At 36.0% G+C, this 16624-nt stretch overlaps 1 protein-coding gene and 1 non-coding gene across 4 annotated transcripts; both read left to right on the plus strand.

The window, feature by feature from the left end:
• Positions 1-1280: 1280 nt before the first annotated feature.
• LOC133742691 (structural maintenance of chromosomes protein 3-like) lies at positions 1281-14527 on the plus strand. 3 transcript variants are annotated; one of them, XM_062170369.1, is made up of 30 exons: positions 1281-1509; positions 2206-2245; positions 2375-2450; positions 2903-2941; positions 3089-3156; positions 3248-3319; positions 3482-3561; positions 3672-3750; positions 3835-3952; positions 4031-4206; positions 4465-4710; positions 4831-4952; positions 5416-5560; positions 6402-6574; positions 6651-6750; positions 6922-7058; positions 7157-7358; positions 8319-8406; positions 8511-8688; positions 9336-9492; positions 9619-9810; positions 9906-10089; positions 10166-10236; positions 10306-10457; positions 10826-10994; positions 11111-11257; positions 12003-12092; positions 12451-12625; positions 13416-13609; positions 14235-14527. In XM_062170369.1, the coding sequence occupies exons 2-29, from the start codon at positions 2231-2233 to the stop codon at positions 13604-13606; spliced, it is 3642 nt and encodes a 1213-aa protein (XP_062026353.1). In that variant the 5' UTR covers positions 1281-1509; positions 2206-2230; the 3' UTR covers positions 13607-13609; positions 14235-14527. The 3 variants fall into 3 exon arrangements, with proteins under 3 accessions (XP_062026353.1, XP_062026352.1, XP_062026351.1); XM_062170368.1 differs by having other exon boundaries at positions 8511-8660; positions 9341-9492; positions 13416-13619; XM_062170367.1 differs by having other exon boundaries at positions 8511-8660; positions 9341-9492.
• Positions 14528-16509: 1982 nt separating this feature from the next.
• TRNAQ-CUG (transfer RNA glutamine (anticodon CUG)) lies at positions 16510-16581 on the plus strand. The gene has a single exon. It is a non-coding gene; the product is annotated as a tRNA-Gln (tRNA).
• Positions 16582-16624: the final 43 nt, after the last annotated feature.

The following is a 16624-nucleotide window of genomic DNA, read 5'->3' on the forward strand; positions in this document are numbered from 1 at the left end:
GAAGAGAAAAGGTTTTAACTCTTGTATGGTCTACTAATTAATGCATAATGATTTATTTATTATGAATAAAAACCGAAAGTCATTAGTCATACAAACATTCAAAATTTAGCTAATACGTACCTCATGTCACCTCCCTAGTTAAACAAATACATCTTCATGATTGTCAAAATAGAGCTCACTTAATAATGAACATTATTAACAAAGAAACAATTAAGTTTTTATTTTTATTTTTATGCTTGTCTCTTTAAAAGGGGAGAGAACGAAACCCTAAAGGGCGACTCCTTGCCTCTGTGCAATCGCGCTTGTCCGATGACGCATGATGTCTAACAGGCCACCGACTCTGTCAGTGTTTTTTGGTATGCTGTCGGACATGGGCAGTGTAATTGGAGGGTGTTGCTTAAAGATTAGCAGATCGGGCCTGAGTGGCGGTTCTAGTTCAACATATATATTGCACTGTGGTCATGTTGCTCTACTTTTAGGGTCGGTGGCGGCAATGCTTATGGATAAACTTAGGAGTGGTGTTCAAGTTTGCTTGGTTTTCAGCCTTTGGGGTTCAGGGTGGTCGAAGTTGTTTCGCTGGTGGTGTTTGGAAGCAGTAGCGATAGGGGATGTGGTAGCGCTGGGCGGCAGTACATGTGATGGAGGTTGAAGAATTAGGCCAGGTTTGGGCCGATTTGCTAGGATTTCGGTGGTATTGTCATTGGGTTGTCCTCACTGAGCCTTGTTGTTTTAGGCTTGCACTATGTTAGCATCTTAGTTTACTTTCAATAATTTCATAAAGTTTTTTTAGGGAGCTACACATTTTTCGTGCTTCTAGCGAATCTTTTGGAATCGTACAGAAGGAAGATTATGCTATTTCGATGTATTTAATGTCAAACGAGTGACGCAGTTTTGCATACCACTGTGGATAGTAACACATCTTTTTGTCTGCCCCTAATTGGCAGCAGAAAGATATGTAAGGGTCATCATGACATATTGAGGCTTTTTCTTTGATTCCAAAAAAAATTATGAACCAAGAAACACACCGTATCTTATGCAGGAAAATCGAATAAACAACAAAAAAATACTTTCTAAAGGGTATTGTTTACGAACTAACTATTATTGAAAATATTGAAAAAATATAAACGATTGTCATCGAAAATGGTCAAGATAAAGTGCTTTGTTTTGCTCATGTTACCATGTTAAATCTTTGGCCCCAATATATCTCCACAAAAATATAAAACAAAAATAAAAGTAAATTACGCCTGCTAGTGCTAGTATTATAGGAGTATACAATAATTGATATTTCATTTTCATTTTCCGCAAAAACAAAAAACTTCCCCGAATTTTTCATTTTTGCCGCCTTTTACTTCCCTCCGATCTGCTAAAAACTCCGCGCCGAGCCCACACTGACACTGCTTACCACCCCAAAACCCAAGCTTAACGGAAAACGCTTCACTCTACTGCTACCACTCATCGCCGTCGCCCTCCTCTTCTTCGTGGCATGAACTCAATTGTCAACTTCAACCGGTAAGTCTCTCTTTCTTCTCAAATCGTTTGCTTAAATTCCGAACCAAATGTAAATTTCAATTCTCTCTTTCGCGGAAGTCTTTGAATCCCTCAGTTTCGTTGTGGTTTTGTACTTCGTTGGAGTTAATTTGAGCTTCGTAGACTGTATATGCACCTCGGAGTATAGCTAGGGTTTGAGTTCAGTCATCGTGGTGGTGTTGTTTTAGTTGAGATTCTCATGGTTGAGAGGTTCAATTTCTGGTTGCGGTTCGGAAGGAGCATGATTAGGTTTTGTGGATTTGGCATTGGTTCGCTGAGTAACAAATACATGCTTTCAATACGTCATCCACAATTAGGTTTCAAAATTTGTAATCAATGGCAGAGTGAGGGTTTTAGTTTCTGTGATTTTCGAGTGCTTGTGCTTTGGCTTGAAGCAAAGTTATGTAGGATAGTGGCAAATCACTTCTGTAATGGTGTAGATTGCTTTAAAAGTACATCCGTAACACTAATTGCAAAGTCACTGAGTTAGGTTTTGTTTGGATAGCGGTTGTAAGTTGTGTGTATCTTTTCCTCGCCACAACACCCCCATGGATTCTAGTGTCTAAGAGTTGTTGCTTTAGGTACATTTATAATCTGGGTTACATCCTTAATGGGAATCCTGAGTTGTTTATTTACTATGACTGTAAGTTGATAGTTTTTCTTTGACATTTCTCACAGAGGTTGACAGTCGGGTGATTTCAAAATGCACATAAAGCAGGTGAGTTTTGGCTGTAGGTGTAGTTCAATTACTTTATTTTTTCAAGTGTTATCTATAGTGTACTATTTATTTTTGTACTATTTGTACCATTTTCTATTAATTCATTGATGTTTATGGTTCTCAAATTAGATTATAATTGAAGGATTTAAGAGCTACAGAGAACAGGTTGCTACTGAGCCATTCAGTCCAAAAATCAATTGCGTTGGTAACAGTCTCCTTCTCTTGCTTTTGTGCTTTTTGTTGTTGATGAAATCTGTATGGGAGCATAATTTATCATATTTTTAATGAAGTGTAGGCATATGCTTTATAAAGTGGATTGATATTCCAAATCTGCTGTTGCAAAGTTCAATTAAGAAGTTTGACATTTTAAATTACAAGGCAATTAATGTAGTGTAGGCATATGCTTTTCATATTAACATTTTCATATATAGAACTAATAGAAGTTAGTCTCTTACTATCACAGAGACACTATGCACTTATATATTGCTGTACTTTTTTATTTGCTTCTAAAAGCATGCATTTTTTGTAATTGAGATCGTATCCAGTAAAGTAAACATGCCACTGGTCTGTTTGTACCACCTTTTCTTCTTTAATAATGTCATGCTCTATTATGTTTTCTGTTTAATTCGACATTCATTTCAACAATGTCTACTGCAGTTGGTGCTAATGGGTCCGGAAAGACAAACTTTTTCCATGGTAAGTATCAAGTAAAAAACGATTCTTGCAGTGGTTTTATGCTGTTGAAAGTATTTTATTTGTATTTTTTATTCTCCTGGAGGAACTTTTTCCAATTCTTGACCTATTTTGAAATGTGTTGTTTTTTTTTGTCGTACCTTTTTATAGCAATTCGGTTTGTACTAAGTGACCTTTTCCAAAACCTTCGAAGCGACGATCGGCATGCTCTACTCCATGTATGTCTTACTAAATGCTTGTATATTTCATCAAGGATGTTGAACCATTTGCTTAGTAAACAGCTTTTTTATTGCAATATATATTGAACAGGAAGGTGCAGGGCACCAAGTCTTATCTGCATTTGTGGAGATTGTCTTCGATAACTCTGACAATCGAATACCGGTAATATGCTGCATCTCCTCATTCCTATTTTTATGAGTTAGATTCATTTCTTATAAAAGTATGTTTGTCATCTCAATGTCTATCTTATTGACAAAAAATGAGGTGATTGGGATGCTTTCTTATATGGGGTCTTCCTTGCACTTTTGCATCACTTCATAATAGGTTGATAAGGAGGAAGTGCGGTTGCGAAGGACAATTGGTTTGAAGAAGGATGAGTATTTCTTGGATGGAAAGCACATCACGTGAGTATATAAATTCCCCGTGATAAACTTTAGGACTGCATATTATGTGGTTTGATCACTAGACTTTTCCATGGTGTCTGTTGAATGATAGAAGATATCTTTAATTTCAGGAAAACTGAGGTTATGAATTTACTGGAAAGTGCTGGGTTCTCTCGCTCCAATCCATATTATGTTGTGCAGCAAGGAAAGGTATAGCCGTGCAACTTGTTTAAACTTAAGTTATAGTATGATTGAAAAATATTTATTTATTTTTAAATGGTGACTGTTTCATAGATAGCATCCTTGACACTGATGAAAGATTCTGAGCGACTGGATTTACTTAAGGAAATCGGTGGCACTCGAGTGTATGAGGAGAGACGTCAAGAAAGTTTGAAAATCATGCAGGACACTGGTAAGTCATCACTACATTGGTTGTTTTATGGTAATTAGATATGCTTTCTCACATTTCTGTTTTCTCTTTGCTAATCAGGTAACAAAAGAAAGCAGATAATTCAAGTTGTTCAGTACTTGGATGAGAGATTAAGGGAACTGGACGAAGAGAAAGAGGAACTTAGAAAGTATCAGCAGCTTGACAAGCAGCGAAAATCTCTGGAATACACTATATATGACAAGGAACTTCAGGATGCTCGCCAAAGGCTGGCAGAGGTTAGTAGAAATGATCTATGGCGTTAGCAGTTTATGGGTTGTATTGATGGAAAGATATAGGTATATGAAGTTTATAGTTGGGTGTGGATAGTTATGGTAGAGTCAGAATTAGTCTCTATGGCCTTTCATTTCTATAGAAGTCAGGGGTCTATTTTTCTCTGATTCATATTAGATAAGAAAGCAGCTGTGTGTGTGTGTTTGAAAGCAGTCTAGACTGACCTTTATTTCTCAACCTGTATGCTTTTCATCCGGAATTAGGTAGAAGATGATCGGAATAAGGTTTCTGAAACATCGACGAGGATGTATAATAGTGTGCTGGATGCCCATGAAAAGTCCAAGGACTTGGATAAGGCTTTGAAAGATCTGACAAAAGAGCTACAAGCTTTAAATAAAGAGAAAGAAGCAGTGGAAAAACGAAGAACAGAAGCGATAAAGAAACACACAGAGCTTGAGCTTGATGTCAAAGATCTACAGGAGAAGATATCTGGAAACATCCGAGCCAAAGTAATATTCTAATTATGCTTTTGGCAGTGATATTTGTTTTTTTCTTTTCCTATTTATGTTTTGTTGCTAGTGATGGGAGGGTCACAAATGCTGCATATGTTGATCTTTTCATGCTTCCAGGAAGATGCTGTGAAACAACTACAGAGTCTGCAGAAAGAGATTCAGGATTCAATGGATGAGCTTGAGAATATAAGTCCTCTGTATGAGAATCAAGTCATGAGGGAAAAGGAGATAACAAAGGGGTATGTCTATAGTTATTTGATATCAGAAAGTTATATCAGCTTGTTATTCTTTTGCTTGGGATTTGAAAATGTATAATCTTATTTTGTTTTCAATATGTCTTGTCATCTCCATATCTTTCATGGGCAGGCTACAAAATTAATTTGTTCATCTAGTCTCCCTGTATTAGACAAATACTATGTTAATTATTAATGAATTACTATTCATTACACGGGCAACTTAATCTTACTTTCGTCACCTGAGGCAGCCTCTCCTCGTTTCTGTTTTACTTGAACCATTTATTTATTCAGTTTTAAATGCTCTGTGCACCCCTTTTATATGACTGAACTATGGCTTTGTAACATTAATGTGTTATCCACTCATGCTATATCAAGTCAATTCCAAATAATGTAATTTATTCCGAGATTTGCAAAGTGGTGCTAGGTGCTGGTATCTTTTCTCACAATTGGTTCTCTTGGAATATAGAATAATGGAGCGTGAGAAGCAGCTTAGCATACTTTATCAAAAACAAGGTCGTGCGACCCAGTTTCCAAGTAAAGCTGCTCGTGACAAATGGCTTCAAAAGGAAATTGATGATCTTGAACGAGTTCTTTCTTCAAATTTGGCACAGGTATGACCTCCTTTTTAAGTATTTTGTGTACCATATATGTGATATCAGGGTGTTGCTCATGTCGTCTGAGTATATGCTGCTTTATGTATTGCATAATCGCAACTAGTAGAAATAGAACCTTATGCTACTCTGAGCTTCCTCAGAAAAATTACTTTAATTTATTTTTAATTTGGTTCTTTTGTTTTTCATTTTAAATCGCTAATCTTTTCTCAATAGCTTTCTTCAGCTATGCCTGCTGTAATGGCAGTCACCTTAAGTTAACGGATTATGGCATTCAGATAATAAATCCGATTATTGGATTGAACCAATAAATTCCTATGATATAGATAAGTACAGATTTGGAGCGAACTGTGATCTAATGACAGATCTAACTGTACCCATGGCCACAGTTATACAAAACTTAATTGTATCCTAGGTTTGCGGTTGTTATTGAGTTTAATTGGTGAATGGTGAGTGGGTAGAGTAAAGTAGTTTTTCTTTCTTAAAATTTGTGGGGAGTTTTAAAGAATAAGAATAGTGAAGAAAAGCATCATCCACACCAGTTTTACATACCAACTGGTGAGGAGCAAATAGAATGCCTTCTCCTACATGATTTATAATAGAACATCCCCGACGTTTCAACTACATGTAATGAAGGAAATACTTGGCCAACTCTCTAAGAGCACAGCAATCTCATCCTTTTCCAAATGAACCAAATCATTCAGATATATCCTAAAATAAAATTCCTGCTACAAGAAACAAAGAAGCATCTATAAATTTTGAGATACTCTCCTTATGCTCTCTTGACAGCAGAGGAAACGGCATCTGTAAAAAGCTTATTCTTTATTCTTGTATGTTCCAGGAGAACAAGCTTCAGGATGAAATTAAACGTCTTAATGCTGAGTTGAACGAGCGGGGTACTTACATTGAATCTCGAAGAAATGAAATTACTAAAAAGGAATCTCTCATCTCTCAGTCACGTGAAGGGTTCAGTCATCATAAAGCAGACAGGGACAAGATGCAGGATGAGCGCAAGTATGAGTCTTTGTAATTACCATTTTAATTTATTACCTTTTCTAATATGACTTTACTAACTGTTTTTTGGTGTTAGGACCCTATGGAGGAAAGAAACAGAACTTTCTGCTGAAATTGATAAACTGAGAACAGAAGTTGAGAAGGCAGAGAAGAGCCTTGATCATTCAACTCCTGGTGTGAGTAATCATTTTCTTGACCTTTTGTAGCTTCTAATATGCTGAACATGGATTGATATCAAACTGATATATGCGCCTCAGTAACGGCAATTGTGCAGTAGAATTGCAAAATACTATCCTTACCCAGTATTACATGTAACATCTCAATCTCGCCCTGTGTAATACTTTCAGGATGTGAGGAGAGGGCTAAATTCTGTTCGTAAGATCTGCAGAGAGTATAATATTCCTGGGGTATTTGGTCCTATTATTGAGTTGCTTGATTGTGAGGAAAAGTTTTTTACAGCAGTGGAAGTTACTGCTGGGAACAGGTATCTAAAGACCAACTTCTACCCCATTCTTTGGTGTCACCTTTATCATTGATTTGCGGTTGAAGTTCAATTATTTATTATTGTTCTTTCCTGGACAGCTTATTTCATGTTGTGGTTGAAAATGATGAAATATCAACTCAGATAATCAGGCACCTTAATTCACTGAAAGGTGGGCGTGTTACATTTATCCCCCTGAATAGGGTGAGGGCTCCAAGGGTAACTTATCCACAAAACTCAGATGTGGTTCCTTTGTTGAAGAGGTTAAAGTTTCTTCCAAAGTACACTGCTGCATTTGCTCAGGTTAGCTTGTACCTGAATAATTTTGTAAAACCATTATTTAGCGTTGGGTCCATCTCAGTAGTCAAGATATTTGTCTAAGAAATTATCAATGGTTGTATAACCTCTAATTTTACAATTTCCACTTTCAAGGTGGATTTTGCTTTTTGTTTCCATATTTACTGTTAGCTTAAATTCTAATACATTTATGTGTACTCAATGCATGAACTCTTAGTACTACCTAAATATTCTAAAGAGAAGACTAAGAACCTTTAGTCTTGAACAGCACAACAGTAACTTCCTTACCTAAAAATATATCTTTTATTTCCTCGCATTGTAAAAAGTCCAAAACACTGCATGCGAGGTAGCTTCCAAATCAATGTCACAATTTTACTTACAAGCAGAATTCCAACATCATTATCTATGTTTCACAAAACGGGCTTCAGTTCCACAAAAAGAAAGAAGCTTGAAAGATCATTTATTGGACTGGTAAATCTTGACTATACTAATTGTGACAATATCTAGGGAAACAAACTGTTATTTTATTCGAAGTAACATCTGTTTCCCCAGTTCCTTGTACCTGGCTTTGGACTAAATCCAAAGACCAAGATCTCTTGCTTTCAAACTGCCATGGAAATGGGGAAATATGCGAAAACTGATATCTGTTTGACAGTGCTTGGTAGGTGTGTTTTTGTGCTGGTATGCAATTGCTCTTGTTCTTATGTTTCCTACTCCTACATGATTTGGATTGACCCTTGTATTTGGTATTGTATGAATTCTGGTGAAACAGTATCGTGCTTGATATGGATAAAAGAGTTTAAAAACTCGTAACCTTTTTAAGTGGGTTTATCTGAGAATATTCTCTTTTTAAGTTTTAAGGCTTACTGTTTGTCAATTTGTATATGCATTTTAGAGGTGTTGAACTGAAGCTTCATGCAATTTCAAGAATGGACTTTTATGATTATATGTCCTTATTTTTCATAGGTATTTGCTAGAACAGTTGTTTGTCGAGATCTGGATGTGGCCACAAAGGTTGCTCGTAGCGATGGTCTAGATTGCATCACTTTAGAAGGTTTGTAAGAGCTGCAGGCTTTCTCTGCATGTATCTTGCACAGTGTTTTTATAACTGGTCCTAGATCCTAATATCCTGACATACCACATTTTATTATCTAACAGGAGATCAAGTCAGCAAGAAGGGTGGGATGACGGGAGGATTTTATGATCACAGACGCTCAAAGTTGAAGTTTATGAATCTAATCCGACAGAATACAAAATCTATCAGCTTGAAAGAAGAAGAACTTGAGAAAATCAGAAATATGCTTGAAAATATCCTCTTAGTGAAATCTTTCATATAGTTTCTCAGTTTCTGCTTTCTAATTTCATAAATTAAATCTATTAAAGAACTTGACACCAACATAAGTTGATAGGTGTGGTTCACTGGTTTCATATAGAAAGTTCTGGACACCCCTACTCTTAACTCAGCTCTGAAAAGCCTTGCGAAGATTGGGTGTTGGGAGATGGTATTTTGTTTGCATTTTCTCATTCCTAGATTTTGGATGCCCAAACATTTCATTTGCTTCGCGCTCAGATTCCTCTGTACTTGTAAAAATGTCTTGAGTACTGGTTTAAGAAAGGTGTTACTCCTCTGTAGCTAAGAAGACCAAATCTTTGGAAAGTGAGTAACTGAGTTCGAAAGGGAAAAATTTGAGAATAGGTTTTTTCTTCAACAAGTTCTATTACAATTCTTAAGGTTTCTGTTAATTAGCTCAAACATAATTGCATGCCCCTCCTGAATAGATATTCTGTAATAAAACAAATATACCGTCTAGTATATATTTCATTTGGCATATTTTATTCCTATAACGTGATGATAGTGACATAAGTAGTAAGCACAAAAAAGTAACAGTCAAGCTACCATAGTTTTTCTAGTGAATGTTGAACTATTGTCTTGATTATCCTATGAGTTTTTCAAGTTGTTAGTCTTGTTTTTACTAAATTTAGCTTACAGATAGACGAGGAAATTACCAAACTTGTAACTGAGCAGCAGAAAATTGATGCTGAGCGAACCCATGTCAAATCAGAACTGGAACAGCTTAAGCAGGACATTGCGAATGCTAATAAGCAGCAAAGTTTAATTTCTAAAGCACTTGGGAATAAGGTATTTTTGGGATTTGAGATGAATTCATGTAGCAATCTGAGCCTTTGATACTATTTTTAGTTTTTGTTTTTATTTTTATCATTTCTCTGTTCTACTGGCTTATTCTCTTACCTTTTTCTTTTGTAGGAAAAATCACTTGCTGATGTGCGGGTTCAAATTGATCAGCTTAGAGCTAGTATGGCCATGAAGCATGCTGAAATGGGCACCGATCTCATTGATCATTTGACTCCAGAGGAGAAGGATCTTCTCTCAAGATTGAACCCTGAAATAGCAGATCTTAAAGAGAAGCTTATTGCATGCAAGGCGGATCGAACTGAGGTAAGCCGTATATAGCACTCACTATCTGTGTGTTTTTATGTGCAAGTTTCATCCTAATGTCTCCTGATGTGCATTTTTTTTCTCAATACTGATAGACTGAAGCAAGAAAGGCAGAGCTTGAAACTAATTTAACTACGAACCTTAAGAGGCGGAAGCAAGAACTAGAGGCAATAATATCTTCTGTGGAAACTGATAATTTGCATGGTGAAGATGAAATAAAGATTCAGGAACTGAATGATGCTAGATTATTGGTTGAAGATGCAACAGAGCAGCTCAGAAGTGAGGCCAATGATTTGCCATTTTTTGAAGTTGTTTTCATGCTCATGTTTGTTAACATATGACTTTTGCTCATCAGGAGTTTCTGAAAGTATTGATGGTCAGTCGAGGCAATTGAGGAAAACCAAGGATGAAAAGACTAAGTTGAAGGTAGTCCTTTTACCATGTTAGATTGTAAATGATTGCTTTATCTTCTAAGATGATCACTTATGAATGCAGAACTTGGAAGACAACTATGAGAGGACACTTCAGGATGAAGCCAAACAGCTGGAGCAGCTACTGAGTAAAAGAAATATGTATCTTGCTAAACAAGAAGAGTACTCAAAGAAAATCAGGGAATTGGGTGCATTGTCATCGGATGCTTTTGAAACGTATTACTTCTGTTCATACTTTTAATTATCTTCTATAAAGTGATCATGTTTATCCACATATTTTTTGAAGTTCTTTTGAGGTGTCAAAACTTTCATTATATGTTTGGTTATGTGCTACATCATCCATCTGTTGAGATTATTTGTATGCTATAGAATATTTACGCCTGTCACATGTTACTTGAGCCAAGCTCTAGTGGCTTGGATCCTGTAGGCTTGTTAGTTTGTAAATCAACCATTATATTCCGACCTATATGATGATAGTTCTTACTCTGATGTATGTAGCTGGTAGATTCTTAAATGTTTTATCATACCTTCAAATGTATCACAGTTGGCATGGTTCCTCATATTTGCTTGAACTGGAATGGTAGGTATAAGCGAAGGAACATCAAAGAACTACATAAAATGCTGCACAGATGCAATGAGCAACTGCAACAGTTTAGTCATGTCAACAAGAAAGCACTTGACCAGTATGTAAATTTTACAGAACAACGTGAAGAACTCCAGAGAAGGCAAGCTGAACTGGATGCAGGTGATGAGGTATCAATTCATTAGAATCTCTGTCAGATCTCTTACATGCATAGTTTTTTTTTTTCTTCGTTTTCTTTGATGCTTGGCTAAGGCTAGATTGACTTATGGTCTTTTCAATTGTGCAGAAAATTGCAGAACTTATATCTGTCTTAGATCAAAGGAAGGATGAATCAATAGAACGCACTTTTAAAGGTGTTGCTAGGAACTTTCGAGAAGTTTTCTCTGAACTTGTGCAAGGTGGCCATGGTCACCTTCTCATGGTGAAAAGAAAGGTTTTCTCTTGAACTTGATCTCTTCAGTTTTTGCTCTTTATAGCCAGTTCTGAGATGTGTGGATTTACTTAATGCTATGTATTTCGTGGTTCAGTATTGATGAAAAAATCTTATTAATGTAGTCTGTTAATTCAGCCACACCGCTATCACTGACATTCAAGCTGGTCTAAATGTTGTTTTAAAAAATATTGTACCCGTTTTTTTTTTTTGCTTGAAAAGATCTCATTGGATTTTTCTTTAGACAATCCTTCGAATATTTGGAAAGTTTTAGGACAGTTCTTGTTAGCATCATCCTCTCTTGATTATGTTTTGGAAAAGGCTTGGAACTTGGCCTATCTTTGTTCACCCCCTCCTTTGGAAAGTTTCTCAGTTCTATAAAATTTGATAGGGTTTTTCCATTGGCGAAAACTTTTTGTTGGTTGGTAGATTTTATCATTAGGATCAAGACTTCAACTTATCATAAGGGCTTTAAAGCATTCATGTCTTCTAGCTGAGGAATCATTTTCACACAAAGCTAAAGAAAAGGCTATTGTCTTGGTGTCTGTTTAAATAAACATGAGAAAAATTTTCAAATACAAAAATTGAAACTTATAGAAAGTTTTTTGATTGAAACGTACACAAAGAATTTTTCCAATCCTTTATTTATTTATTTTTGTAAAAGAGTTTAAGGTATAAAATTGTTTAATTGTAGAAACTTGGCTCTGCTTCATGTGAATTTAAATGAACATGGGTGTAATGTTGACAGGATGGTAACCATGCTGACGATGATCTGGATGAGGACGATGGACCAGGGGAAACAGATAGATCTGAGAAATATATTGGTGTGAAAGTAAAGGCATGTATTTTTTCCGGCATAAAAACTCATTTCCTTGGGTTAAAAAGACATCTCCACCTTATTTGTGACATTTAGTAGTAAGCAAACTGAAAATTTAATTTATCGATAATTTGTTTAGAAAGATGATATTCTCCTCCTGCTAGGAACCCAGGCTTTGGCACACCTACTGGATTTTACTCATATAGTTTAGTTTATTGATAACTTATTTAGAAAGATGATATTCTCCTCCTGCTCTAGGAACCCAGGCTTTGGCACACCTACTAGATTTTACTGATATATTTGATGATATTTTCCAGTCCAAGATTTGTTGGATGATATCTGTTTAACATAATCTTTCTGACTCGCCTTTTTTTGACAGGTTTCTTTTACCGGGCAAGGAGAGACTCAGTCCATGAAGCAGTTGTCTGGGGGTCAGAAAACTGTTGTTGCATTGACGCTTATCTTTGCAATACAGCAATGTGATCCTGCTCCTTTCTATCTTTTTGATGAAATTGATGCAGCGCTGGATCCTCAGTACAGGACTGCTGTTGGAAGTATCCTTTATGTCGTACTTTGTGGATTCTATATTCTTCTGAAGTTGATTTAGTTTTTACTTTGATTTGACTATAATATACAGCCTAAACCCTTCATATCCAGTCCATTAGCCACCTCTGATAAAATTATGTCACTCAACTCTAGGTGTCTCCATCACAGTCAAATGTATGCAACCTACCATTCAGTGTCTCAAATTGGAACTTTGAACCTCTTTTCTAAAGATCAATCTTGTGTAAATGGTTAATGCCTCATGGGGGTAAGTTTATTATGTGCTGGCATGTGTCTTTCTATTCCCGAGGATCGTAAGTAAATGGAAAGTTACCTAGAAGAAATAACGGTACACTGTTAAGTTTGAATCTAGATACAGCAATGCACATACTAATGGAGGCTAAATGTTCCTGTATGACAAAGCCTGCACAAATGCATTTTCTTACCAGGTGAGATGCAGAAGACAACGATAAATTTAGGAAATAGCATATTTTGTGAAAGAAGACTTGGTTGATATGCATCTAGCTCAGACATCAATCCAAAGAAGCATATAAGTAAGATGAGTCACTTTGTCTTTGTGAAAAGGACATGCTTGACTAATACAGTTTATAATGACTTTAGGCAGCTTTGTGATCAACTTCTGTGGGTGTTGGTTCATTTGCAGAGTGACATGTGGTATTTTCTGATTTTCAAAATGTTACTAATGTCTATGCTTGTAATGGGCGCTTTGTCTGCATTTCTTTTTACACGTCTATGTTGGAAGCTTTACAGCCATGGATGTTCCTTAATTACCTGTTGTAGATATGATCCGACGCCTGGCAGATACAGAAACTACTCAATTTATAACTACAACATTCCGACAAGAGCTTGTGAAAGTTTCTGACAAGATATATGGTGTTACACATTCAAACAGGGTGAGCCGTGTCAACGTTATCTCAAAGGAAGAAGCATTGAACTTTATTGATCAAGACCAGTCACACAATGCTAACTAAAGGGTAGGAAAAGGTTTGTTTTATTATGTTTTGATATTTTCTTCCTGAATTTGATTAGGTTATTTGGGAAGTAGTTGCAAACTTGACATAAATAAATTTTAAAGGTAAATTAGACCAATGCTCCCCAAGTTTGACCAATGTCTTATTTTGGTTCTTAAGCTTTTAATGTCTCAATATGGTCCCTGAATTTTGAGTCGTGCTAGCAAGCAGGCACTTTTTTCAGGTTTTATGCCTCTCCAGCAAGTCCAATATTCTTCACTCCCTTACCCCTTTCTCCTTGCCATATATCTACCACCCCTACTCTCCCCAAAGCAATAATCACGCTCATATATGAAGATTGGAGAAAGCATGTGGGAGTGAAATATAACTAAGATATTATCTAAAGATCTGATGAGCTTTTAAGTGTTGGAGTTATAGGGGGCTGCCCAACTGTAGGACTATAGGTATTGTCTTTTTCTTTTTAAAATTGACTTGAATATATGTATGGTGTTTAAAAAGAAACAAAGGAAACATAGAACATAGAGAAAAGAAATCAAAGAACCATTGGCTTTCTAAAGAAGGATTGCAGTTCGATCATCATATGTCACTGTATTTGTAACTGAACAGTATTTTTGTTTGGTACATTCAGCAAGGTTCAATAGAACTATTGAAGGACAATGGAGCAGCCTGCATTCGGTTCTTGTGTCATATTCTTCTTGTAGCTGTTTTGGTGAATTCAAAACACGGATGGGGGGAGTCAGATATTCTGATATTGTACAAAGTAGGTTTATGCTCTGGCTCTAGAGGCTGAACCACTATCTTCATCCATTTCCTATTTTGCTTGTTCATAAGATATATTGTTCGTATGTATTAACCACGAATACAAAATACTTCTAAACTATGGATTTGACCTTATAATCTGAAATTGGATTGTTCCCGTCATACTTGTATACAAATGCATATATTTGTTCTCTTTGAACAATATAGCCTGAAAGGGTTACATATGTTTGATGAGTAACCACCTAGAGCCCACCTTAGGTTGCAGCTTATGTGGCATAACCACATCATCAAAGCATAATTTCTAATTCTTTTATATTTTTATTTTTTCTTAACTACGAAAATTCCTTTTTCTTTTTTCACTTTCTTGATTTTATCTTTTAAACCCTTTTTTTTTTTCTTTCTAATCTAATCTAATCTGCGCCATCTTTCTCTTCAAGCTCATCAGACTAATGTCTGTTCTCTCCTCTCTCACCAATTGCTATAAGAAAGTGGCACATTGCAGCAAAGAAACATGTAAAACAGAGCAAGCATTCAGTTCCAACCAGTGCACCCAGCACTCCATTACACGGCATTTAGAGTTTGGTTATAGTAGAGAATTGAGAAGCGCGCTCTTGGTTTGAAGACTTGGATTTAAAATTTCCCCACCTTGAAAGATTGATTTTACACAGCCTTTGGGGAACGTATCAAGATCTCTAGTGAGCATCTAAAATATTTTCTACTTTTTAGTGATTCTTTGATGTCGAACTTTTAGTGTATGTCTACAAATTTTCCAAATTTATTGGAGGCTATAATCATACTTGGGTGTAACGTGTCCGACGACATTAGAAGGATGCTTCAACTGGGAGAGTTTCTTGGACATTTTGATTGCTCAAGCAAAGTAAGTCAACATGTGTCTGACGCTGAGGTATAAACATCGAAACACCACCCTCTTTCTAGACTATAAGCTGTTGTAATTAACATATGGGCGCGCCGACTCACATCTTAAATTAGACTAATTCTGTTTTTCTTTTCTCGATGATGATAGACTCTTATATTTGAAGATATAAGAAAGACACGTTCTCCACCATTACCAATTCTCAAGCATCTTAAGGTGGAGTTAAGCACTAATACAACAGCTGTAACACATACTGCCTTGATATACTCCTTGTGTTGGATGGCACCCTCATCTATCAAGTTTCTATCAGTAATACAAAATTCAGGGCTTCTCTTTGAATTTAAATAGTGAGAACGAGTACAATATTCCTCAATAGCACCCCTTTTTTAGCCACCTCTTTGAAAAGATGTTGGTAGAGCTTTGCAAGAGGAGGAGAGAACAGGCGTTGATCTGATGAAGATGAAGACGGGGCAGATTAGATTAGATAGAAAAAAAATAAATAAAAATATAAAAGAATTAGAGATTATGCTTTGATGATGTGGCTATGCTACATAAGCTACCACCTAAGGTGGGCTCTAGGTGGTTTCTTTGATTAATATTTGGATTTTGGATATTAGAAATTTACTGAAACATATCCTATAATTATAGGTCATCATAGAAGAGAAAGTGACCTCTTGAGGCTGGTCCAAATCCAGTTCAAAATTGTGTTACCCATCATAATTCCTTAGTGTTGTGTGCGGGGATGAAACACTTAATTGGTCCAATTCTGTTACCTGTATATTCCATTTTTGGGGGAGCAATTTTTGCCTTTGAACATGTTATAAACACACATCTATAATGAAACTATTGTCGGAGCACTCTTTACTTGTCGTCAGTAAACATCTAAAATCATTCCTGGTTGAAAAATAAAAAAATAAAATACCCATATTGAAAATTTTAGTGCGTCTAATGTATTGACTATTGATGCTCCATATTATATGACATCATGTTAGCTATAGGTGTTATCCTAATAGCCTTAGATTTTAACAAGATACTGGGGCTCTACAAAAATTTTAATTATTTCCGTCCCAACTCCATAACTGGATCCGATTAACTTTTTAAAAAAAGAGAACTAAAACTTTTTAGAACATCAAACTTCTGTCCAAAACTATGGATCATACTTCACGATTTTTGACCAAAATTACAAGTTTTTATTTTCTCACCAAAATTTTTCAGTTCTCATGCTCTTCGAATGAAATATCATATAGAAGTAATGATTCATTCACAAGTTGGTTCTATGGTCTAGTGGTCAGGACATTGGACTCTGAATCCAGTAACCCGAGTTCAAATCTCGGTAGAACCTCTTTTTTCTATCTTTTTCATTTTTAACGGAAATGAGTTACTCA

This window comes from Rosa rugosa, chromosome 4, assembly GCF_958449725.1.
Source record: "Rosa rugosa chromosome 4, drRosRugo1.1, whole genome shotgun sequence".
NCBI classification, from domain to species: Eukaryota; Viridiplantae; Streptophyta; class Magnoliopsida; order Rosales; family Rosaceae; genus Rosa; species Rosa rugosa.